Below are 22,613 nucleotides of genomic sequence, written 5' to 3' on the forward strand. Positions count from 1 at the left end.
TGGGCTTGCATGTCGAAGTTAGGAAAGAACCCCAATAAAGCAAATCCGATGTATCTTGGCCAACGGCTCGATATACCCATATTTACCTCTGTTTCTATTCTTGTATTATTATTGCGTCATGATGTGCAGTCAAATGAAGCTCTCGTGTTTCCTGATCGGGCTAATCCCTGTTCTCGTTTACGAGCCTTGGTGTGCAGATCTCGTATTCCAACGCAAACAATGAGGTTGTTCATCCTTTGATGCGAATACAATACTGTTGGGATGGACAGGCAGAGTTCGTGTAGATCTGGGGATCGTGCGTTGCTGTTGATCTCACCGTTGACAGGACTAAAGCGATTGTCGCGATCGGGCTGTCTAACATAGATCCGAGGTGTAAATAAAGGACTCGATAATGTCCCGGAAACTGGAAGACCGAGCTACCTAAGTAGACTATTAAGCCACTAACAATGAGACACTGGACGGAGAAACGTCGTGTTTCCAGAGTCCAACGTGTCCTGCAGGTGAGTGTTGTCTGGCCGTCAAGGAGAACATCCATTCCATCCTCCCCCTTCCATCCACGTTTTTGCTCATTCCACTTCCACCTCGTGTCGAATCCTCGTTTCTCTCTTTCGATCAGCTCGTCTTCGTATTAGATCCTCTTTTGCTCACCAATCCCCTCCGTGGTCTGGATCTTCGACAGCCCTACCCGATTTGCGTCTCACCGTACTGCGGTAAAACCAAGCCACGCACCCACAACGGGCGTTCTCTCAAATCTCGCCACAATCGTTCTTCGAATCCCACCCATCAAAAGAACCCCCGCTCAAACGCCTTCTTCGGACAGCGTATCAGATCGGCGTTGAACTCAAATTATAATTTTGATGATCCGTGAAGATTACGAGGGGTTGTGTTACTGTGTTTGATGCAATGGCCCTTCCTCCGATCGCAAAGGCCACTTTGCAGGCTGCTTTGATCAGTGCCGGGTCGAATGTGCTTGCGCAGGGGATTACGTCTTATCGGAATGAGGTGCGTTAGTTTCTGGTCTCCTCTTGTCAATTATTCTTCTTGGCCCTGTCTTTAGTCTCTACGGAGTATGTTGTCCTGCACGAGGCACATTTTGGAGGGCCAAAAGATATTACCGTGTGGAGGCGCAGCATCCAACACTGCACCAACAACGATCAACATGCTGACGGCCCTCGGCTTCCCTACTATGGACGGAGTGCTGCCAGCCGACACTGGGGCTCCGAAATAGTAGAGAAGTCGAGATATACGTCTAGACGCCCTTTGAGCTAGACTCCCAAGCGCTGTTCCAATTCACGACTAGCGCGCTGATCTTGTCGCCATTGACGTTTCTCTGGCTTGAGACTCTCGAATCTCGATTCCCCGGGTTTGAGCGGACTGAACCGAAGCCGGGAAAAGAGAAAGACAAGGTCAATGAGAGCGTGAATGAAAAGGAGAAGCAGAATCCGAAGCTCAATGTTAAGAACACCGTGGCGAAAATCGTGGTCGACCAGGTTGTCGGCGGTGCATGGAACACTGTCGCATTCATCGCGACAATGGGCTTCTTACGGGGCTACGATTCTGAAGTCATCAAAAGTGAAATAACAAATGTAGGTCATCCACTTTTTCAAGTTATCCGTCTCGGCGTCTCCTGACATCTCTTTCCTCTTCCACTTTTATTGATTATTGAATTCATATTTCCCGCTTGATCCATGGGCCGTTTCCTTAGCTCGCTGATCTGATGAATCCAATAATGTTATACGCCGGTTCCCGGCCCCAATGCAATGCACCCATGAGATCTCGGCTGACTGTGCTTATCACTCAGAATTTCTGGCCATTTATGCTCGCCGGTCTCAAGCTCTGGCCGTTTGTCTCGGTCTTAAATTTCACCGTCGTGCCCGCTAACCAGCGTCTCCTTGTTGGGAATCTATTCGGTGTCGTCTGGGGTGTTTACCTCAGTCTTATGGCAGCATAAACTCCCTCGTGTATTCTGCGAGCCAATGAGCGTCCAGAACAATCACAACAAAATATACAACTGATTTTGATACTCGGAAAATTACGCTTTCCTTTTGTAGTGGCCACGTGCAGTAAGTAGTGACCCGGACGAGGAATGTCGATTGGAGAATGGGGACTGTTCCCTTGCTCATAAATCGCGTTCACGGAGCACTTGGAGCCAAATTTAAGAGTAGAGTTACGCTTCGCCTAAGGTTGGCTTATGGGGCAAATCATATGTCCGGATGCTGAAGGTCTCTGACTCTGAGAAGTCCCAACGGAGGTCCGAAGGGAGTTCCGGGGGAAACTATTTCCTCAATCAGACCACGCCGACGGACCGGGTTCTCGCGCAAGTGCGGACTGAGCGGCCCCAGCATGACCATGTAGGGGCCAACTTTCCTTGCATACTAGTCTCATTCCTGAATCTGCGAGGAAAATTCGCCCGTGACTGCATGGAATAGCGAGGCCATATTTGATACTGCGTGTACCCGAGTCCCAGTGGAGCGCCAAGTGGAATGAATCAAAAATCATGGCGCAAGTGGCGTGGACGACACTCGGGGGCCATTTGAATGCATGAGTACGGAGTAAATACCGACAACAATGACGACTTCAACGCGGCCACAGCATGATATTAAATAATGGTCGAGTAACAAACAGAGGCAACAAGAGTCTGGCCGGAAAAGACCACCAGACAGTTAATTGTGGTAGTTCTCCGTACTGGCATTGTGAATGAACCATGGATGAGCTCCGAGCTGACATCGACACAGCCCCGGCCACGGGTCGACCCACCATACCAGAGCCACCGGCACTAACCCCAGCTGGTTATTTTGAGCGTGGATATTCACGCTAAGGACCCCCAGCCTTAGTGGACTGGAACTAACTTACCCCGTGGCCAGCCTGCCAGATAATACGAGCCGGCTGCGAGGACTGCGCCGGAATGTCGATCCCGGCCAGGTGCCCATCCTGATAGGAGGGAGCCTGTGCAGGGAGGAGCTCTGCCGTATCCAAAAAAAGACTCGAGGTGAAGACCTTAGTAAGGACGTTTTCACAGTTTAAGTTATATGTGAAGAACGAAGGGAGCATTTGGAGGTGGTGAAGGGTGTTGGTTACCTGCGCCCAGGTAATATTAATATTACCGTCGACAGTCGCCCCCGTTTGTGCAGCAACAAAAACCGACCCCATTCTGAGTGTTATTTTACGCTTTCGAAGTCCATATTACTCCGGCAGGGATCCACAAACCGTTCAAGTGGCCGTGGCAGCGAAGCTCTACTGATTGGACTGGCCCCAGCCCTGGCTTACTTTGTTGGTTCTGATTACGCTGGGTCCAGATAATCTTGTTCATCCTACTTAGGGGACCTTCACGCCAATCCTAGAGTAAGCCTGGTGGCTTTCTTCTACTAATACTTCTAAAATCCTGCAAGAGTTTGTTATCCACCGCCAGGCGTCTTCACCCCCGTATCCTTTGGGCTCGATAGTGAGGAAAAGTCTGTATACAACATACATCTGCGCAGCAAACCGCAACTCGGGGTCTAGTTCGCTCTCACGGCCATTGTGCCACCTTTGTCCCTGCCTTGTTCGATTGATTCGACAAAGGAAACACCGGTTCGCTTTCACCCGCTATCCTGTTATTGGCACCAGCAGCACTTTGGAAGAGAGTTTCAAATCAATAGTCGGCATTGTCCACCACGAGGTTCACCACAAAGAAGATCGCCCGGCACTTAACATTCGAGACCATGGTCCCGGTACCTAGGCAATAAATGGGAATAAATTTGGCGCTCTGAAACAATCCTACATTCAGGGGAAAAATAACTTGAAAGCCTCATTCAGTATGAGTGTCTCCCCTTCATCCAACCGTGCACCATCCCGCGGGTCTGGCCTAGGTGCGATGAAGCAGAAACCAAACACCCCAGACAATGCGGAAGGGAATATATGTGTTTCGCCGGACGGCGATAGCGAATGCGACGGCCAAAGACCTCTCTCCCAGTCAGGAACGCGCTGGGTTCGCTTCTTCCCCGAAATTTCATCCCATTTCTCACTTGTGTCGCCTGTGAGCTCGCGTCATCAGTCCACCAGCTCTTACGAGACAGCAACCATCAGCCAATATAGTCGCCATAGTCGCCAAAGTTCTCGCGACTTGGGAGATATCTTTGAGCTAAATACAGGATCATCCTCGCAATGCTCCACCGACCTGGTCGATGACGCATCTTCGTGCTACAGCCGCAGATCATCTGTTACCAGTCTCGGTTCCGAGTTCTCCCCGTCTGCATACAATTCTGCAGACGCCTACTCCATAATCTCCCCCACCATGGTCGGCGTGTTCGACGATTCAGCGTCCATATACCGGTCCGGGTCGACCCGCTCCCAGGGTTCCAGAAGGTCTAGAAAGTCCATAAAACGCACACCATCCGCAAGGAACAAACCTCTCCCATGTCCACCCCCGATCCAAATGGAGCCCTTATCGATCCGGCACAAGCACAGATACCCGCGCCAACACCAACCAACAATCCGCGAGGATACTCTGCACGAAGACCGCGAATCATCATTGTTGGTGAGCTCGAGGCCGCAGTCGCAGTTACACAAACAGCGCCGCCATCACCCGACCCTCTCGCAGGCCGCAGAGGAACTCGAAAGCGCACTCGCCGATCTTGCGGAACGCAACGACAAAGAAGAGATCGGGATGTATTCGCCACACACATCTCCGTCACTGTCAGCGACAGCGACAACATCGATGCCACGTCTCGATGCTCCGCTGCAGGTAAGCAGAGGTAATATGGACATGATTGCCACCCGTCCAGCGCCATCTCCGCCGACGGGCCACCGTAAGAGCAACAGCAGTAGCAGCAGTGGCAGTGACAGCAGCAGCTGCAAGAAATCGCTTATGAGTTTGGTCTCAGCGCAAACAGACGATACCATGAAGCACGCCAAGAAGCCCCACAAGGACAAAGGCCGGGGTCCGTTTTCTTTCACGGTGTCACTGCCCACCTTCGGCGCTCTGAAGGCTAAGACCACAAAAAACCGGGGTGATGGTCACTTCCGGTCCCATCGAAGGTCGGCGAGCGGCTCCGAGCTTTTGCAGCGAGCGGTCCGACAGGAAGTACGCCCAGCATCGGCATCAACTCCAGAGGCAGCAGCAAAGGAAAATGAGACGATTGGGTCGGCGCAGCTGCTCAATGTGCCTGTGCGCACCCAGCGATCTACGTCCGTCAACAGCGAGCGAGAGCTGCGGTTGAAGTTGCCCCGCCTGCAAACAAAGGAAGTGCAGCCATCGGGCATGCTGTGTGCAGCACAGCCCTCAACAAAACCTACCATTAATAATTCAAATACACATGAAGCTTCCCAGGAAAAGGAAATCGTCCCACAGCCCCAGCCGAGAAGGAGAAGCAAAACACTCTCGCTCAACTCCGAAGGCACGATGCCCGACCAACCCGCTGGGACTGGAATATCCGTGCCGATCGGACAGTACGAGATGCCTACTTTAACAACTACTTTAAATACGAACTCGGACCCGATAGCCATATACGAGCTCGACGCCGGTCTTCCCGAACAGCAAATCAAGTCGCCTGTTGCGCCTTCACCGTTCGTGCCCTCGGGCGAGATGCCCGGGACCTTGCCCGATGAGATCGTCGAGTTGATTCTGCGACGATGTAACGAGCTGCAGGACCTCTTCAACTTCGCCGTCATGAACCGGCAATTCTACCGAGTCTTCAAGAGTCGCGAGCTCGAGCTCATCCAGAATACTGTCTACGCAAGGTCGCCGCCAGCCTGGGAGCTGCGTGAGATGAGCCCGCCCTGGGACTCCGAGTGGCAGGTGCTCTTCGACCTTGATGCTCCTGTCCCCGAGTACACGCCGTCATTATACCTCGACCGCTACACCCGTGACCTGTACACTCTTGTCAAGCTCAAGTCGCTCATCCTTGCGCGCTGCAGCACGTTCCTCCGTCCAGAGACAATCCGCGGTCTAGCGGGCCAGGACGACACCCGCGCAGATGAGATTGACGATGCATTCTGGCGGGTTTGGACGTTTTGCAGGATCTTTGGGTGTGGCAAGGGCCGCGAGGGCGATATTGTCGGACAGATGGATTGGTTGAACGGCGGTATTATGGCGAAGAACAAACAATCCTCTATGGCGATGTCGATTAGCGAGCCATTTGGAATTAACGATGTTCTGTTTGAGCCGCCTGAGGGGTTTGGATTGGGGAACGAGGGCGGACTGTCGCAGGGCCAGCTTTATGATATGACGGAGATTTGGACCTGTCTGGGAGTCCTGCTTCAGCCGATCCATAGCAAGTGCGAGGCGGCAAGGAAGGCGGGCGTATTCGATGGACATGATGTGGCTAACAAGGATCCTGTCAAGGAAGAGTCAACGCTAGGTTTGTTTTCTGTGCCTATTGCAATTGATTTGGTACTAACACTGCATGCAGAGGAGTGGACATCGTACGTCCTCACCCTCGGCCCTTCCGCTGTCCTCGCCCTGGCCTCCATCGCAACCGTCGACAACGCGGATGAGATCTTCCAACGAGCTCAATCGCTTGGGTTAACGAAATGGGAGGGAGCCGATGCAAGCCGTTCCAGCTTCTTCCGAGAAGCTGTGTCGAAGGCATACAGACCTCAGACGTCGGCCCGCAAGATGCATCCTCTCCACCAAACCGGATCAAACTCGTCCAGATCATCGGCGGGAAGCAACCCCTCCCCGTCAGATAATCTTCTTACTGGTGACCCTCAGCGACGAAGACAGGCCGCCTACGCTATCCAACTTCGCAACCGTCGTAATCAGAACGGGGGCCGTCCCAACCCCGGCGTCGAAGAACGCCCGATCTCCAGCTATGTCGAGATCATGAACCGCCTGGCGGGTGCACCCCCACACCCTCTCTACCAACAAGTCCCACCCCTTCCAACCTCCACTCCAACTCCAGAATACACCCCATCACCTCAACCCCGAGTCCCGACAGCAGGAACACTCAGCACCCAAGTCCCCCAGGCCCGCGCACCGCGCGCAGCCGTCTCGCTCCTCCAGCCTCAAGTCCTCGATCCAACCGACCAAGCCATGGACATGATTGTCAACGAGTTAGGCTTTAACGCAGACGATGCAAAATGGGCGCTCAAAATCACAGACACGGGCGAAGGCATCAACGTGAATGCCGCAGTCTCACTGCTCATGCAGGAGTATAACCAGTCGAGTCTGGAACCCAGTGCGGGTTCGTCCGCGGATGGCTCCAGCTATGGGCATGGGTATTCGCCCCCTCCGTCTGTTTATCAGGGCCAGCACTGCAATAGTATCTTGTCATCTGTTATGCAAAGGCCAGATGCGGTTGCTTCGGGATGGAGGTGGGCTTGACCCCTGCCTACTACACTCACCACTATGTTTCTATTATCTAATTAGACTTGACTACTTGGGCGTCCGGGGTCGTTTCTTATGTCTATGTATGTTTTTGATGCCAAAACAGCTACGGGAATATGTTTTCGAACTTTCGTCTTTTGTCTTGTCGTTTTTTCGGCTCTTGCTCCCGCTCAGCCAGTCAGTCTCGCACGATCCAGCGGTCATTTCATTGTCCGATTTGATACCCTACAGAGTTCACACGTCATTAGCTAGCATTCTCTTTGTCAAATATACGGAGTACATACATACATACATAGTTCAGTTCATATAATATTGTTCCGCCATCAATAGTAGCACTATGTGGGTAACAATTATTCCCTTGCAAGGAGGGCAGGTAGACAAGAAAAGTCGGTCAAGCCGTCATGCCATTCCCATTCTGGTTTACGCGAACATCTCCGAGACAGAATCGAGGATGGATGGAAGATAAGGAATGCTAGAATAATAGAATACCCTTTTCCCTTACAGGCCTGAATGAATAAACTCATTCCCAATTCTCCGGTTCTGAGATCGATGGGAGATACGCATGACTCGAGTTACCGAGCAGCCATAGAGGCTTGAAGGGTTCATCCTCAACACCAATGATTCCTGCCTTGCATTTGCGTCGTCAACGGCGGCGAGGGTGTTAAATACAGCGGGAAGAGAGTTGACTATTCGTTGCATTATTTAATGATTAGGTTTATCCCATTTTTTCTTTCGCCATGTCTCCAGCAGTTCGCATGGCAGGGCATGGCATGGCATAGCCGGCACGCATGACAGCGCAGAGCAGCCACAATGACCCAAAACAAGCTAGAAGTCTGCAAGGATGATCAGCATAATTCAATGCAGATATGCAATAACATCATGAAGTAACTTCACTACTGTAGGACAGTTGAGCTAAATCGCGTTCCAGAACTTCCATTCTTGCCAGAAACGCGTGGAGATGAGGAATCCGGTCTGTGCTTGTGATCTGTCACATTCGCACCTGCGCCATGTTGGGTTTCAGAGAAACTTCCAATCGCAGTGCCGCTCAGGCTGTGCGGGAATGAGTTGTGGATTGGTGTCGATTGTTGATTGTGGGTGCGTTTGCAAGCGATAATTTCGAGTGAAATGTGATGTGTGGGACTGGAGTTGCGAATCTCGCGATCACGTCGAATGGTGTTGATGCAAGGGGCCCTTAGTTGGGACCTCGCTAAGGCTGGAAAATTGATCGACTTGCAGGGTTGAATGCTGTCGGACTCGAGATGGAGTTGATGCTGAAGTGAGGAACTGACTGGGTGTCGACGTGACAACAACATCAACAGCGCGTATCCCTTCGATCAGTCATCCCATTGTCCATCCCACGAGCACCTCATTCACCAGTCACCACCCATTTATCTCCAGTCAAAAATCAAACACCCTTCTCTCTCCCCTTCGCAGGGATGCAGGGATAGCGAGGGCCCCAATTGGCTGCCTGCAAATTCTCTCCTTGAAACAAGCAAGTATGCCCGTTTGATGGCAGAAACCTACCTAACATGGCCCGATCTCTGTCGCTCCCGTCTCTCGCCCTTTGCCAGTCTCGGCTCAATCAGTCTGAGCCGATTGACGACCCGCAGTTTATGGGGAGACACACTACATATGCAAGCTGGAGCCACTGCACTGTCCGCCCGTTATTGAAAATGACGCCTCACCCGCGTTTGGACCGAGCCCTGTCTTATCTGCATGCCTGAATTCAGTTGGGATTGATGGTTTTTTGAGAGGCATCCTTCTCTGTGGACATATTATTTGCCTCTCGTCTTTGCCCCTTCACTCTCCGTTTGCTTGTCCCGACCGACTGTGTTGGTCTGCTTCGTGATGGATACAGACACGGAGTATAGTAACTTCCCGACAGTGTCGGTGGATGGGTGAGTGTCTTGTCCTTTTACTGCAGCTTCGCTTCATGCACATGAGACGGTTATATTGGAATCTCAGGCTAACGTACTGCCTTTAACTAGGGACAACAAATACCTCCTCCAGAACGACGCGAAACGTGAACTAGCGAAGGAAATTGTCCTCAACACACCCAGCCGGCTCGAAGGGAAAACGCGCATACTACGTGCTTCGGACGTTCTTCTATCATTAGCTGGCAGGCCCACCACGAACGGTATACACTCACTACTACAATTGGGCGGACGAAGCATGGATGTGTCTTACCGGTTAGGAGGGACGATCAAGCTGACATAGTTTCCTTATTCTTGGATATAGATCCTCGAGAGCTCTCGCCGGCTGTTGAGAACTTTGCTGAGGCTCTACGGCTATTCCCTCCATTTCGCGATGACGACGCGGCTACGCTGGGCGTACCGGAGGTGAAATGTCCTGATTGCGATGCCGTTTTTTCGTCTGCGTATGTGAACTGCCGTCGACCTTCATTCGGTATACTCGACGTAATTCTAACCGGGTATAGGACCGAGTTGAACCAGCACTACCTAACAAGATACTGCTCTGGCTCAGCTATCGCTGTATACGTGATGACGCGCGATCGGTATCTCCAACCCTCTGTCTCTGTCCACGTCACTCATTGTTCAAACTGACGGTGCAGCGCAGTTTAATCACAAAGGGATATCGCATGGAGAAACGACTCATCCCGCTCGATTGTCGTCCGATCCGGTTCTTCTGCAATAGGTGCGAGAGGTCTTTTGCTGTGGATGACGACGAGCCGGCCGAGAGGCAACGAAGTACGGAATCCGTCCCTTCTGTTTTTTACGTTAGACATGCTAATCAAGCCTTAGACACGGAATGCTTCGTGGACTGCACCCGTTGCGGATCAAAGTGTAATGTTCTGTCCGTTTGCCTTATATGGGACCCAGGTCAGGTCAGAGAATAGCCCTAATCGTGCGCATGCAGATACGAGCCCGTCCTCAACGACCCGCGCGACGACACAAGCTACCGAGATCTGCAGAGAGAAATCGGAAACACAGCTCACAGCAGAAGCCCTAGTCTCGCCCAAAAGGGTTCTCTGCCATCAAAGTACTCCATGACGGACTCCAATGGGGAGCAGACCCTAGCGAAAAAGGCTAGGAGGTTACGTGATTCTTGGTCTTTTAGAAGTATACCTCCTCACTCCAAGTCACGTCACTCTCGCGGGATTTAACCTGCTGAGATAGATGGACCTTACAGCTGACAATGTCCAGAACTGTCGCAAAGTGATGAAGAAGAGGTACTCGCCATTAGCTTTGCTGGGCTATATGATCTGGAAAGAGGTAAGTCGGTCGACTATGTCACTCAAAGTTTGTAAATAATAGCTAATATGTGCAGTTCATGCTCCAAACGGCATATACCAGTCAGTCTCTGCAGGGACAGGGACGGAGCCTGGGCCAGAAAAGATGCCATCGGACGCGAGCTTCTGCTCGACTGGTATGTCCATCTTTACCCGACCTGCTAAATTTGAGTGCTCTCGTTCTGATTGACAAGTCCCAGGCCTTGGAGACAGCACCGTAATAGAACCCAGCAAGACGGGCCTCTGTGAGGACGAAGGCAAACACCAGGCCAGCGACTTGGACAGCCCCGGTGGCGCGCCCGGCGACAGCAGGAATGTCGATCACGAGATGCCCAGAACCTCAAAGAGACTGTCTTTTTTCCAAAAGATATTTGGGCGCAAGATGCCAGTGGGTATGTTACATTCGAGGTCTTTGCCTTGGCCAGTTGCATATAAACTGACTATGTATCTCGTGTGTAGGCGGCATCTCCCGCTCAAGGTCCATGAACAAGGGCAAAAAGCTCATGAAGCGAGCAAACACCATCCGCTTCTCTTTCGTCACCAAACACCCTGGACGCGACAGCCGAACAGCTGACAGGGACAGCGGAGGTACATCTGAGGAGATCCTCGCGCGGGCGCCTGACGACAGCCACAACAACAGCAGCACGACGGTGCAAGACGCCGAGTACGTTGCGCTGATGCGCGGGGCGCAGAACGTGTTCGTGCATATGCAGTACATCTCCGGCGGGGCGATCGTGCATGATGTGTCGGGCCGTCAGCGCATACTTCAGGTTGATGAGGTGGCGCGGGTATTCGTGCTGATAAAAGACGAGCTTTCGTCGACGGCTGCGTGGTCGCGAGCCTTGACTACGCGGTTGAGAGGGGAAGCGCTGATGAAGCAGGGCAATGCACAACAGGCAGTCGTAGAGTTCCATGAGGCGATGAAGGTTCTTGATGATACACCCGGTCTTGATATTGAGAAGCAGACGCGCGCGGCGATACTGCATTCCATGGGCCTGGCGTATCGGAGCTTGGATATCCCCGCCGAGGCGGAGGCTTGTTATCTTGAGTCTTTGGGTCTGTATAAACGTGCCCTCGGGCGTGATCATCCGAAGAACTTCGCTGTTCTCCATGACCTGGGAAGTCTCTGTGAGAAGGATGGATATGCCACCGAAGCAGCAGCGCTGTATGAGCGATCATTCGCCGGTCGACTAAAGACGCTCGGGCACAACGCGCCAGAGACACTGGGCAGCATGCAGGACCTCGCCTCTCTCAAGGTTCTCCTCGGCGATCTCGAATCCGCGCTCTTGCTCCTCGAAAAGGCCGTTCCGGCGCTGGACACCGTCTTCGGGATCCAGCACGCAACGACGCTAAACGCAATGAACAAATTGTCGCTGCTCTACACGAAACTCGGGCTCGAAAAAGAGGCCCGCACGATATGCAGCCGTACTATCCCGCACTGCAGGACAGTCTTTGGTCTCAGCAACCCTGTAACCAGGGATACAGTCGTGCGCTATCTCCAGAGCACCGAGAACTTTGACTTCCCACCCGACATCAATGATATTCTCGACAGCTACAGACGCTCCCGTGATGGAGACTGCCTGCGCGTAATCCACCGCCTGGGTCGGTCATACATGGACGCAGGACTCAACCGGGATGCGGCAACCCTGTTCGAAGCCCTAGTTGAGGACTTCCTTGCTGTTAAGGGACCCGAGGCTCCTGAGACGTTCGATGCGCTTAGCGCGCTCTGTGTCTCTAGAGAGCACCTCGACGCTGTGGACAAGGCTATGCTCGCATATAGGCAGCTTGTGCATATGGCTAAACGAACGCCAGAGCACCACCATTCGAGGAAACGCATTGGGTATGCGGAAAAGAGAATCGCCGAGCTTAATCGCAGGAGAGAATCCCTGGAATCAGAGAAGAAAGAATGGGGCCTTAGTGAGCCGAGGCCGTGTGAGAACTGTGGAAGTCTTACTATCGTTCTGTGCAAGGGTACGTCTTTATTCCATCTCCATACCATACGTACATCAATACTAACGTCTTGTAGTTTGCAACATCGCCCGCCTCTGCAGTGAAACCTGCCGCAAACAAAGCAACGCCTGGCACGAAGCACACTGCATCCCGTCCGTCTCCCTACGCGAATCCAAGTCTCTCGCCGTGAAGCCCAAATGCCCCATCTCGGCGCGCGATCAAGCACTCTCCAAAATTGGCCACGCAGATATCAGCATAAAAAACGTCAACGTCATTGCCAGCTACACGTTCTACCTGGACCCGCGCAACTTCACAACTTTCCGGATGAAACTTAACCCCAAAGTTAACACGGTCGTCTTGTTCTCGCTTGATTCAGATATCCAGTATGCGGTTCTTGATAACAACCCGCCGCAATCACAGTCATCTTCACCTGTGACGGAACAGGCAAAGGGGAGTCGACTCTCCCTCACATCCTCCAAGAAGACGACCACACAAGCAGCAACAGCCACTTCTCCGGCGCCGGTATCACAAAGCGACTCGGAGAGCGCAGAAGCCCAAGAACTCACCTGGATATCCCCGCAATCGCAAGACTCAATCTCCTACAACCCCATAACAAGCACAACCCCAACGCCAACCTCGCCACTCAATCCAACCTTACCTTCATTCAACAAATTCAACCAAAAGCAAAGCAAGTACGTCCTTGTGCGCCCTGGGAAAGAGATGCACAAGAGTTTAGTCGATAAACGCATCAATGTTCGGGCTGGCAGTGAGGGCGCAGAACGTGGTCTGTTTGCCGCGACGACGCAACCGAATAAGGAGCTTATTGAGTACGCGCAGGGACTGCTGTTGACCGGGTATCTTGGGGAGGGGTTCATGTATGTTGTTGAGTGGGTTTGGCGGTAAACTGCACTGCGCGGTGCTGGGTAAGACTGGGACTGGCGGCATGTTGATATGGTTGATTGATGGTCGATTTATGCAAAATTGCGTTTGCGTTCGGGGGGTTGTATGTCGTTAGATACTAGTAGTTGGCTGATTCCAGTATATAGTATGATTTGGTAATAATTAGATTGACTCACATTCCAAATTTTGTTATTTTGCAGTTGTTTTCCATCGCGTTGTCTATATGTGTAATTTCGAACTTGGTTGGAGAGGAATAATTTGTTATATAAGTGTTATATAAACACAGCACAAAGGGTTATACAGATGGCACTTCGTTAAACTGCCTAAAGCAATGGTCTTATCTATCTATGCTATATACGCCGCGCTTGCTCTTCGACTCGTGTATCTAGTCAATGCGCAGGAAATTGTAGTTACAAGAATTAAAAGGAATGAATCAATGAAAGAATTGAAAAACCAATCCAGTTTACGGCCCCCCGCTCTATGCTCCAAAAAAGAATACAATAATAACAATCCTGGTCATAACTTCATAAAATGTTTTTTTTTTTTTTTCTTGAAGGAAAAAAGAATGCATTATGACTCCTCGTCCTCATCGGACTTGGTACTCTCGTTGTCATGGCTATCCCAGCCATCGGCTTCAAGGGAACGGCCCTGAATTCCGAAGCTGAGGAAGAATCCGACGAGTGAGACAGCCGCGAATACGACAAACGGGATCGCTTCGCCTTTTGGCTGGACGCGCATTGAAAGGGAAAACAGGCTGCCTGATAGGAACGGGCCTACGGCTCGACCGGCTGCGGAAAGGGTTTGAGCGAGGCCGTTGAGGGCGCCTAAGACGGCGTGATCCGGGGCGGAGTTTGTGATCTGTGGGTGGACGTTAGTGTGTGTTCTTGTTTGACGGAGGTTGGGAGATGTGCTTACCAGGAGGAGCGCGCTGGTCAAGCCACCGACGGAGGCAACCGTCTTGACCAGCAGGACAAAACAAAGCTCGAGAGCCATCAAGGTTGTTTTGCCTGTTAATCCATGTTTCGCAGCATCGTTACCCTTGTACCCAATGAATGGCATGAGGATAAAGGAGACGACGAAGCCGAACAGACCAACCCGGTATGACCACCGGTTACCCATCTTATTCCGCAGCTGGCCAAATATGCAAATCTGGAAAATGATAGTTACGGCACCAGAGAAACCCTGTGCAAGGCCAATTTCAGACGGCGTAAGACCACGTCCAATTGGGGGCGCGGCTTGCGAGAATATCGGAAACAGCGCATTGAAGGCGATGTTGCAAAGGGCGAATATAAGGTATGTCAAGAGCAGGAGGACTGTATCACGGTTGAGCAGTTCGCTCCGAGTCAGGGATTCGTGACCATGATGCTCTGAGGATATTTCTGAAGCCGAATCCAAATCACTGTCATGTTCTTCTGCCGATTGCTCGCGAAGTAAACGGTATGGAAGATGGGGCCCTGGTCGGACGCTGCGAGGCCGCCGCCCAAAACTGGTAATCTGCCAAAGCCATGAAAACATCTCACGGATTTTCTTGCCAAACTTAGGCAAGGTATCTGCATCCTCCAGACTTTCTTCGAGAAATATCAGGCAAACAACAAAGTCTATCACTAGAATTCCGGCGGATAGCAGATTTGGCGCAAGATACGGGAATGGGTTTGGCTCCCCTTTCTTGAAAGGGTTTTCTCGAATAACAAGAAGGCCACCAAGCAGCGGGCCAGTAATTCCACCGAGGCCGTACAGAACCGGTAGGTAAGTAAAAGCTTTGGACTGGTTGCTCTTGTCGGTGATTTCACCAAGGCAAGTGGACACCAGGCCCTGGTTTCCATTGACCACGCCCATCAACGCCTGCACTGCAACGGCTTGGTATAGCGTACTGCAGAATCCGAATGCGACGAAGCACACCGCGGTAAGGATTGTACCCAGCAGTATGACCGGCTTCCGTCCAACTCGATCCGATATCCAACCCCAGAAATAGTTGGTAACGAGCTGCGCCACCGCGAAAGCCGTTCCGATCATTCCCACATATACACCAACCATTCCAGGCTTCACCTCGGGAAACGACGACGCCATATCGGGAAGATAGGGACTGATTGAGTTGAAAGCTGTCTGCTCGCACAAGGCGATAAGTGCTAATACCATCATCTGCTTTTTGGGAAGAGGAGACTGCGCTGTAGCATCATCTGAAGTATCATGGTGAGGATGGCGTGAGTCCTCGCCTGACGAAGCGGACTGGCCAGAATTGGGTCTGCCGCGGGACTTTGGCGGTGGTGTATCAAAGGTGTGGTAGTGGAGGGTTGAGGAGCGACGCCTCGGGATTATTGGTCCCCGATCTGGCGTCTTCATCTTAGAAGTGTATTTGATATATCGAAGCTGGTATGATCTGCTAAATATCAACGGTATTCGCCGGCACTGGCTGTGGTTAGAATGATAGATTGGAGTGCAAGAGCTCCGTGAGTCGAATCGCGGGGACTGGCCGATACTAAGTCGCGCGGGAGCCCTGGGTAATCAATGAACAAAAGCGATGTAACCAACAGGTGTCATTGTCGATTCCGATTCAAAAAGAGTGATACAGCGTTGCGCAGGGAAAAATGACCGGTGGGGGAGAGCAATGGGAAGACGGAGGCACGCGAGCTGGAATCCGATCTGCCAAAAATTGAGGCTGGCAGTGGCGATGATGTAAGCGGTCTGGACACCGTCACGTGCGCCGCTATACTAGGCATTTAGGCCGAGAGAAGAGGTAAACATGAAATAAAATGATACATGGATCAGCCTGCTACTTCCAGGGACTGTTACTGCTGTATTGTGGTGTTCCTGGCGAGTCGAGCCTCAGGTTTGCGATTCGAGCATCACGCAACCCGGATGATGTCATTGTTTCAAAGAACCCCGGATCTCCGTCTAACTGGGTAAAAACAGACGTAGGATCTCTCAGTCTGATCAAAACAGTAGTCTATGTCGCATGAATATGTTGTTGTCTGCAGCTTGGATCAGCTGCCGGCCGAGCGTTTAGTGGCTGACTATCTCAAGCCTGCATATTGCTTTGGCTAATCACAATTTCTTTGTTCTACATTTCTAAGCCAAGGATCCTGATCACAAATGCACTGTTTCAAATTTGCTGGGTAGAGCGGAAGTAAGACAATGTATAGATAGCTGCTAAATCATTTCATCAGCAGATTAACGGCCCAAGGGACACTGAGCCCTCTCAGATCACCGTAATGCTGGCCAACACCAAGGAAGACAATCGGGATCCCTGTCGCGTGCACCATGCTGACAAGCGTCCCAACCATGTCGCCGACTGTATCGCACTTGCTGATGATAAAGCCGTCGAGGTTTCTTCCCGTGCCAAAGGCTTGGTTGAAATTACGTGCCTGCATCACGCTGTCCGTACCAACAAGGGCTTCTCCAACCATGAAGATCTTGTTCGGTTGCGCAAACTTGGCGAACTTTTCCAACGAAGACATGAGACGCTGGTCATTGTGGCGACGGCCAGCAGTATCGATCAAAACAACGTCAAACTGGTTGGCTGCACCGTATTCGACCGCATCTTTGGCCACATTTGCAGCGTCTTTACCGTAGCCTTTCTCGTACAGCTCGACCTCGCCGACATTTTCACGAGCGCTGAGCTCCTTCAGGTTTCGAGCATGAACACGAAGCTGCTCAACGGCTCCAGATCTGAAAGTGTCGCACGCAGCAATCAGAACGCGGTAGTTGTTCTGTAACAAAAAGTAACAAATCTTGCCCAGGTTCGTTGATTTGCCGACGCCGTTAACACCCACAATGGAGATCACGTACGGTCGCGCCGTAGCTTGCTTGTTCTTCTGGTTTGTGACGGTGTTGATCTCGTGGAGCAGATCAAGTGATGAAGTTGGAGTAAGTATCTTGCGAAGGGAAGACTCCATCGCCGACTTCAAAGCTGCATCCACGCTCTGAAAATTGCCGGTCTTTTTCCCAACCAGCTCCTGCTTGACACCATCACACAAGCGGACAGCCGCCTCACGCGCAACATTCTTCTTTAACAGATGGTCTTCCATTGTCTTCAATGGCTTCTCCAAATCAGCGTCTGTTAAAACTTTGCCGCCGACAATATTTCGCAGCAAGCCACCGATGGCACTGAACCCGGATCCGACAAGGCCAGATGGCGCAGAGGACTTGGCTTTTTCGTTGTCTGCATTCTCGAGAATCGAGTGGACTTCGTCCCCAAGATCCTTCAAGACGAATTGACCTTTGCCAGTTCGGCGACCCCAAGAGTCCTGCGACACGGCTTCCACTGCTGGTACAGATGTGTCCTCAGCCTCAGCAGGCGCAGAGTAGTCGAGGACAGTTCCGTCATCCTCATCCGCAAGGCCATCGGCGTTCCACACACGTAGCTTCTTCCCACCCTTAGGTGCCTTTCCTTTCCGTCCCTTCTCATCCCCGGAAGAGGCAGTAGCGCTCGCATTCGCAGCTTTTCGTGCGCGGCGAGAAACACGACCACCCGGACCGGCTTTGGCGGTGAGTATATGGCTCGAGGAGGGAGAGGGTATTCTGGATACATCTGGGGTTTGTGGCGGCGAACCTTCATCAGAGGTTGCCGCACTGTGCGCAGCTCGAGGCTGCGCTTGAGGAGAGTCAGCACATTATAACCAGTAAACAAGACGTTAGACATGCCTTTCAAGAGCCCAGGTACGGGCGGCGGTGGAGGGCCTCCATTATCAGCAGAGACGAGCGGGTCTTTTCTTGCTTCTGCATCAGCTCCGGGCGCCTCATAAGAGAAGCCAGCAGTGGCGTTATCCTCAAGCTCGCGCACTTGCTGGTCGAAATACTTGTCAAACGGATACTCGACTATCCTGACCCGTTCACTCTTCAGTTGGTCCTTGTAGATATCGATAAAAATAGTCGAGATGTTGTCCAAAAGCTTGTCAATCCAACCAAGATGGAGAAGCGACTGATAAACGGCCTATATGAATCGCGGTGTTAGCAAAAATCCTTGATCATTATCGCGTGCCTGGAAACATGACATACCACAAATATCAGGTTAAAATCCTTTGATCTCCTCCATTTCAAAGTGTACTTCTCCTTCTTGAAAATCGGGGATGCGCTGTTCGCGGTGTTTTGGAGCTGGGCTTTTTCCTCGATGAAGACATCGTTGATGAGACTGTTGATGACATGGGAGCCGACTGGCGCATAGGACTTGGACCATAGAACCACTCCCGACGTAGTCAAAATCTCAAAGGCTTCGAGCATCTTGAGACAAATGCCACTGTATCAAAGTGCGACGTGGTGAGCTTGCGTGCGGAGTGGGGAATTATGTGCGGGCGGCGAAGATCAAGACCAGCCGCAAGAACCATGTCCCAGGTAACACTTCTCCATACAGCCTTCAGCCACGTACAAAGAAATATCTTCCCACTCCCATCACCTCAAGCCTCCCCTCCACCTTGGACCTCATACTTGGTCCTTCTCTCACAAGTTGGAGCTTCAGCTTTTTCTCCTTCGTTTATTAAGTTCACCATTATGTATCGCCAGTCTTTTGCTCCGCCCCCGGCACACTCACCTCCACTTCATCACCCTGTGCCTCAGCATGTCTCTACAGTACCCATGATGCGCTCGCCGCCTCCTCCAACGTCCCAGCAGCCGCAGACATCTGCCTATGGCAATCCTTATCAACCGGCTCCCGCACAGGGTGGCAGTGGAACGTACGCCCCTGGGTTCGGCGGCTTTATCAGCGACCCCACGGCGCAGATGGGATTCCACATGGGCAAGACTGCAATGGCAGCTGGACAGGAATATATGGAACAGAACGTATGTTGACCTTAGCACAGTATCGTATATGTACCTTTTTGCTAATTGACCTTTCGGAACCAGTTCAACCGCTACGTATCCATACCGGCTCTAAAGCACTACTTCAACGTCTCAAACTCCTACGTGATCAATAAGCTGGGCCTTGTACTCTTCCCATGGCGGCACAAGCCGTGGTCGCGCCAGCAGGCTCGCCTTACTACTGCTGCAGCTGGACCGGATGGTCAGATATCGCAGCAGCAGTATTCGTCCATGTTTCTTCCTCCGCGAGATGATCTCAACTCGCCCGACATGTACATCCCTGTGATGGCGCTCGTCACATACATTCTTTTGTCGGCGATGTTAGCAGGCTTTCGCGGGAACTTCCATCCAGAACTCCTTGGAGCGACAACTACTACGGCAATCGCAGTCATGGTCTTCGAGATAATTTGCCTGAAACTAGCCATGTATATTCTCAGCATCAACAATGACTCCCAGTTGGTGGACCTGGTGGCATACTCTGGCTATAAATTCGTGGGAATTATCATTACTCTGCTTGCTTCTGAGATCTTCACTCCCGGGAAAGGAACAGGTAGTTGGGTCGGATGGGTCGTCTTCATCTACACATTCCTGGCCAACGCATTCTTCCTGGTAAGAATCTACCTACTTCAGCGTTGAAGTTTGAATATTAACTAAACTTATAGCTCCGCTCTCTCAAATACGTCCTCCTTCCCGACTCAACAAGCGACACCTCCATGCGCACCGGTTCAATGCACACGGTAGCACGCTCCCAACGCAACCGCCGCACCCAGTTTTTGTTCATCTACTCCTACGTTATCCAGTTCATCTTCATGTGGATTCTGAGCCGTGAGGGTCCATCAAGCACCGCTTCTGCCGTGCGCAATGGAGCTTCGTCATAGAATCCTCCAGCTGCTCTGGACTGCACATAATGATATACACGGACTTGATGAAAAGCGAATCAGACCATAATGTAGATTTTCTCTAGGCTGTTGGCGGTTGGCTTCGTTCGCTATGCACACGTTAGATAAATCAATATACTTCATATTCCTAGCAATGTTTTCCTTGACTTTCCGTGTTACAAAAGATCGATATAGCATTCGCGTGAACAAATAAAGGAGCCATGAGATGCGTAAAAATATATGTAAACAATCTTGTTATGTCGAGAAATACGGATTTAGAACCTACAGGATTGGTCAGAGGATATATATATGCGGCCATCAACCAAAGAGTCCACGCTCTAAGCTGTGGAGATACCCAATTACTAGGTTAGGATACCAATACCTAACGGACAACCTTTACGGAGCATACTACAAGAAAAGATGGGAATAAAGTACGAAGCATTCAAATGAAAATCGTATTGCAATAAGCTATTGGGGTATGCAGAGGCAGAAGGCGTCAAAATCCTATTTGTATCAAAGTCAGTCGGCATTTCAACAACATAAATGAGTGACTGAAATCGATTGTAAAGAGTTCCTCAGAGATCTTGGTGATAAGGTAAATTTCATCGCCGAAGCATCAATTACTATCTAGGCGTGATAGGTTGTAATCATCGGAACGGGAAACGTTCAAGGTTGGAGGGACGCGATGAACGTACCATAAAGGAAAGTGAAAGCGTATCGGAGGTACTTATTTAAAATCTGCTTCAGGTCTTTTGCAAGTCAGCAAAATTCAACCACAGCTGGTCCAGAAACGTAGAACAAATTGGGTGATATATCAGAATATGTAAGAAATAAATATCATGCGCCAATGCTGTATAGAAACTCCGGCGAGAGCTTCACAGACATCGGGTCAATCGCAAATTACCGCATCATGTAGAGGGCAGACAAGAGATTCGGTGTTGACATACCAGTTGAAAATTAGTCGAAGCGATGCTGTATTTACGCAAGACTAGTGTTCTGGCTGACGATCACAGTGAGAAGTCGTGATAGAAGAGCTACATCATGCTCTTTAGAGCTCTGGAAGAAGAGCTCAGTCGAAAAGTTGCTGCAGAAACTGCCGCGACAAATATTTTGCAGTTGAAGAGGAAGAGAAAAACAAGCGATGATCGTTGCTGAAAGTTAAAGCGGCAGCTCGGATGAACTGGTTGTTCCGGCATTTGGCACTAAGCCTCTCCGGGCGGCAGCCCTAGGCCGCACGCACCGAAGACTCTGTGGGCTGCGACTGGCTGGTAAGCGAGTCTGTGGGCAACACCGAAATTCGCGATCCAGGTGGTCCAGTGTGAACTTGTGCATTTCGGACGACTTCGACAACCCCGACATTCGACAACAAATTTCACCACCGTCTCCCCGGAACTGTCGACCGTGAGTCTCTACGCGATCTGTTGTTGCCGTGAAAACTGCCAACTGAGAAGTCTTTTTTTTCACCTTATAGGAAGCCTTCGCCATGGCCGATATCGATGTCAAGCTCGCTCAATGGAAGCTCGTTGAAGTTGGACGTGTGGTCCTGATCCGCCGCGGTCCCTTCACCGGAAAGCTGGCCACCATTGTCGAAATTGTCGACCACAAGCGTGTACGTTTTTGCGATCTGGAATCATGCGTCGAAGACACTTGAAGGAAGGGTTTTGAAGGATATGATATTGACTTGAGTCGCGACAAAATAGGTCCTGGTCGACGGTCCTTCCACCGAGGAGGCCAAGATTGTCCCTCGCCACGTCCTCCCTCTCTCCCACGCTACTCTCACCCACTTCGTTATCCCCAAGCTCCCCCGTGCCGCCGGAACCGGCCCCGTGAAGAAGCTCTGGGCTCAGAACGAGATCGATGGCAAGTGGGCTAAGAGCACCATCTCTCAGAAGACCGAGAGCAACAACCGACGGAAGAACCTGACCGACTTCGAGCGCTTCAAGGTCCTGAGACTCAGGAAGCAGGTACGTTGCGATATCGCATCCGGAGGGATGAACGGTTGAAATGGAACAAGAAATGGGGAATGCCCGGACATGCCAGGGCGATATCTGATATAATTTGCTAACTTGTAATATCTACAGGCTCGCTTTGAGGTCCAGAAGGCTCACGCTAAGATCCGCGCGGCTGCTCCTAAGGCATAGATGGTTAATGGGGCTCGGTGCATAGAGTGAAGGGGTATCTGGGACGGTTTCACATTGCTGAGGGTTTAATATCAGCAAATACGCTGTATGCATTATCATTGACAGCATAAAAATGACTTAAGAACACTTGATATCCTGACAAGTTGGTCCTCGTAATGTTATGTCATGGGCGTACTGGCATCTGCTGGATTGTATCTACCATTATGCGGGCAACAACCAATTCCCCGTAAATCTATGAGCGTGGTGAAATCAAAATATTTAACATAAAATTCGTTGCTAAAATACTTAATTGTAATTAATTTGCGACCGCTGCGTGGGTTGTATGTTGCAATGGTTTTACGGGAGTTGCGTCGCTTCTCCATGTTTCCAGGGCGAGGGTCCCGAGTCCAATCAGCTCG

At 51.2% G+C, this 22,613-nt stretch overlaps 7 protein-coding genes across 7 annotated transcripts; 5 read left to right on the forward strand and 2 right to left on the reverse strand.

Moving 5' to 3' along the window:
- The first annotated feature begins 569 nt into the window (after nt 1-569).
- Nucleotides 570-2,015, forward strand: ASPSYDRAFT_48070 (Mpv17/PMP22 family protein). The gene is made up of 3 exons (XM_040847561.1): nt 570-1,002; nt 1,254-1,586; nt 1,802-2,015. The coding sequence occupies exons 1-3, from the start codon at nt 904-906 to the stop codon at nt 1,949-1,951; spliced, it is 582 nt and encodes a 193-aa protein (XP_040699630.1). The 5' UTR covers nt 570-903; the 3' UTR covers nt 1,952-2,015.
- A 1,781-nt stretch (nt 2,016-3,796) lies between these two features.
- ASPSYDRAFT_92034 (F-box protein) lies at nt 3,797-7,303 on the forward strand (the record flags this gene model as incomplete). Its single annotated transcript, XM_040852593.1, has 2 exons — nt 3,797-6,338; nt 6,390-7,303. The coding sequence occupies 2 exons, from the start codon at nt 3,797-3,799 to the stop codon at nt 7,301-7,303; spliced, it is 3,456 nt and encodes a 1,151-aa protein (XP_040699631.1).
- A 1,851-nt stretch (nt 7,304-9,154) lies between these two features.
- On the forward strand, nt 9,155-13,409 carry ASPSYDRAFT_92035 (tetratricopeptide repeat protein; the record flags this gene model as incomplete). Its single annotated transcript, XM_040852594.1, has 12 exons — nt 9,155-9,204; nt 9,295-9,443; nt 9,545-9,683; nt 9,744-9,821; nt 9,884-10,014; nt 10,069-10,120; nt 10,184-10,365; nt 10,471-10,539; nt 10,595-10,693; nt 10,757-10,948; nt 11,016-12,527; nt 12,583-13,409. 12 exons carry the CDS (start codon nt 9,155-9,157, stop codon nt 13,407-13,409), a joined length of 3,480 nt encoding a protein of 1,159 aa, XP_040699632.1.
- A 294-nt stretch (nt 13,410-13,703) lies between these two features.
- Nucleotides 13,704-16,194, reverse strand: ASPSYDRAFT_134622 (MFS transporter). The gene is made up of 2 exons (XM_040840688.1): nt 14,322-16,194; nt 13,704-14,264 (listed from the first exon to the last, which is right to left on the reverse strand). The coding sequence occupies exons 1-2, from the start codon at nt 15,744-15,746 to the stop codon at nt 13,977-13,979; spliced, it is 1,713 nt and encodes a 570-aa protein (XP_040699633.1). The 5' UTR covers nt 15,747-16,194; the 3' UTR covers nt 13,704-13,976.
- Nucleotides 16,195-16,558: 364 nt separating this feature from the next.
- ASPSYDRAFT_33847 (signal recognition particle receptor subunit alpha) lies at nt 16,559-18,623 on the reverse strand (the record flags this gene model as incomplete). The annotated part of the gene is made up of 3 exons (XM_040845151.1): nt 16,559-17,992; nt 18,016-18,336; nt 18,402-18,623. The coding sequence occupies 3 exons, from the start codon at nt 18,621-18,623 to the stop codon at nt 16,559-16,561; spliced, it is 1,977 nt and encodes a 658-aa protein (XP_040699634.1).
- Nucleotides 18,624-18,731: 108 nt separating this feature from the next.
- Nucleotides 18,732-20,300, forward strand: ASPSYDRAFT_182671 (protein transporter YIF1). The gene is made up of 3 exons (XM_040843518.1): nt 18,732-19,178; nt 19,242-19,805; nt 19,859-20,300. Exons 1-3 carry the CDS (start codon nt 18,891-18,893, stop codon nt 20,072-20,074), a joined length of 1,068 nt encoding a protein of 355 aa, XP_040699635.1. The 5' UTR covers nt 18,732-18,890; the 3' UTR covers nt 20,075-20,300.
- A 1,056-nt stretch (nt 20,301-21,356) lies between these two features.
- On the forward strand, nt 21,357-22,534 carry ASPSYDRAFT_48077 (60S ribosomal protein eL14). The gene is made up of 4 exons (XM_040847562.1): nt 21,357-21,475; nt 21,546-21,683; nt 21,775-22,038; nt 22,156-22,534. Exons 2-4 carry the CDS (start codon nt 21,558-21,560, stop codon nt 22,213-22,215), a joined length of 450 nt encoding a protein of 149 aa, XP_040699636.1. The 5' UTR covers nt 21,357-21,475; nt 21,546-21,557; the 3' UTR covers nt 22,216-22,534.
- Nucleotides 22,535-22,613: the final 79 nt, after the last annotated feature.

Source organism: Aspergillus sydowii (genome assembly GCF_001890705.1).
Source record: "Aspergillus sydowii CBS 593.65 unplaced genomic scaffold ASPSYscaffold_10, whole genome shotgun sequence".
Lineage (NCBI taxonomy): Eukaryota > Fungi > Ascomycota > Eurotiomycetes > Eurotiales > Aspergillaceae > Aspergillus > Aspergillus sydowii.

What these genes read in the sequence shown, in the direction of transcription:
- ASPSYDRAFT_48070 (XM_040847561.1), top strand. Translation starts at nt 904, where the DNA reads ATGGCCCTTCCTCCGATCGCAAAGGCCACTTTGCAGGCTGCTTTGATC. An exon ending in TTACGTCTTATCGGAATGAG is followed by an intron (nt 1,003 to 1,253) that starts GTGCGTTAGTTT and finishes ATATACGTCTAG; the next exon opens with ACGCCCTTTGAGCTAGACTC. An exon ending in TCAAAAGTGAAATAACAAAT is followed by an intron (nt 1,587 to 1,801) that starts GTAGGTCATCCA and finishes CTTATCACTCAG; the next exon opens with AATTTCTGGCCATTTATGCT.
- ASPSYDRAFT_134622 (XM_040840688.1), bottom strand. Translation starts at nt 15,746, where the DNA reads ATGAAGACGCCAGATCGGGGACCAATAATCCCGAGGCGTCGCTCCTCA. An exon ending in TGACCAGCGCGCTCCTCCTG is followed by an intron (nt 14,265 to 14,321) that starts GTAAGCACATCT and finishes GTCCACCCACAG; the next exon opens with ATCACAAACTCCGCCCCGGA.
- ASPSYDRAFT_182671 (XM_040843518.1), top strand. Translation starts at nt 18,891, where the DNA reads ATGTATCGCCAGTCTTTTGCTCCGCCCCCGGCACACTCACCTCCACTT. An exon ending in AGGAATATATGGAACAGAAC is followed by an intron (nt 19,179 to 19,241) that starts GTATGTTGACCT and finishes TTTCGGAACCAG; the next exon opens with TTCAACCGCTACGTATCCAT. An exon ending in TGGCCAACGCATTCTTCCTG is followed by an intron (nt 19,806 to 19,858) that starts GTAAGAATCTAC and finishes CTAAACTTATAG; the next exon opens with CTCCGCTCTCTCAAATACGT.
- ASPSYDRAFT_48077 (XM_040847562.1), top strand. Translation starts at nt 21,558, where the DNA reads ATGGCCGATATCGATGTCAAGCTCGCTCAATGGAAGCTCGTTGAAGTT. An exon ending in AAATTGTCGACCACAAGCGT is followed by an intron (nt 21,684 to 21,774) that starts GTACGTTTTTGC and finishes GCGACAAAATAG; the next exon opens with GTCCTGGTCGACGGTCCTTC. An exon ending in TCCTGAGACTCAGGAAGCAG is followed by an intron (nt 22,039 to 22,155) that starts GTACGTTGCGAT and finishes TAATATCTACAG; the next exon opens with GCTCGCTTTGAGGTCCAGAA.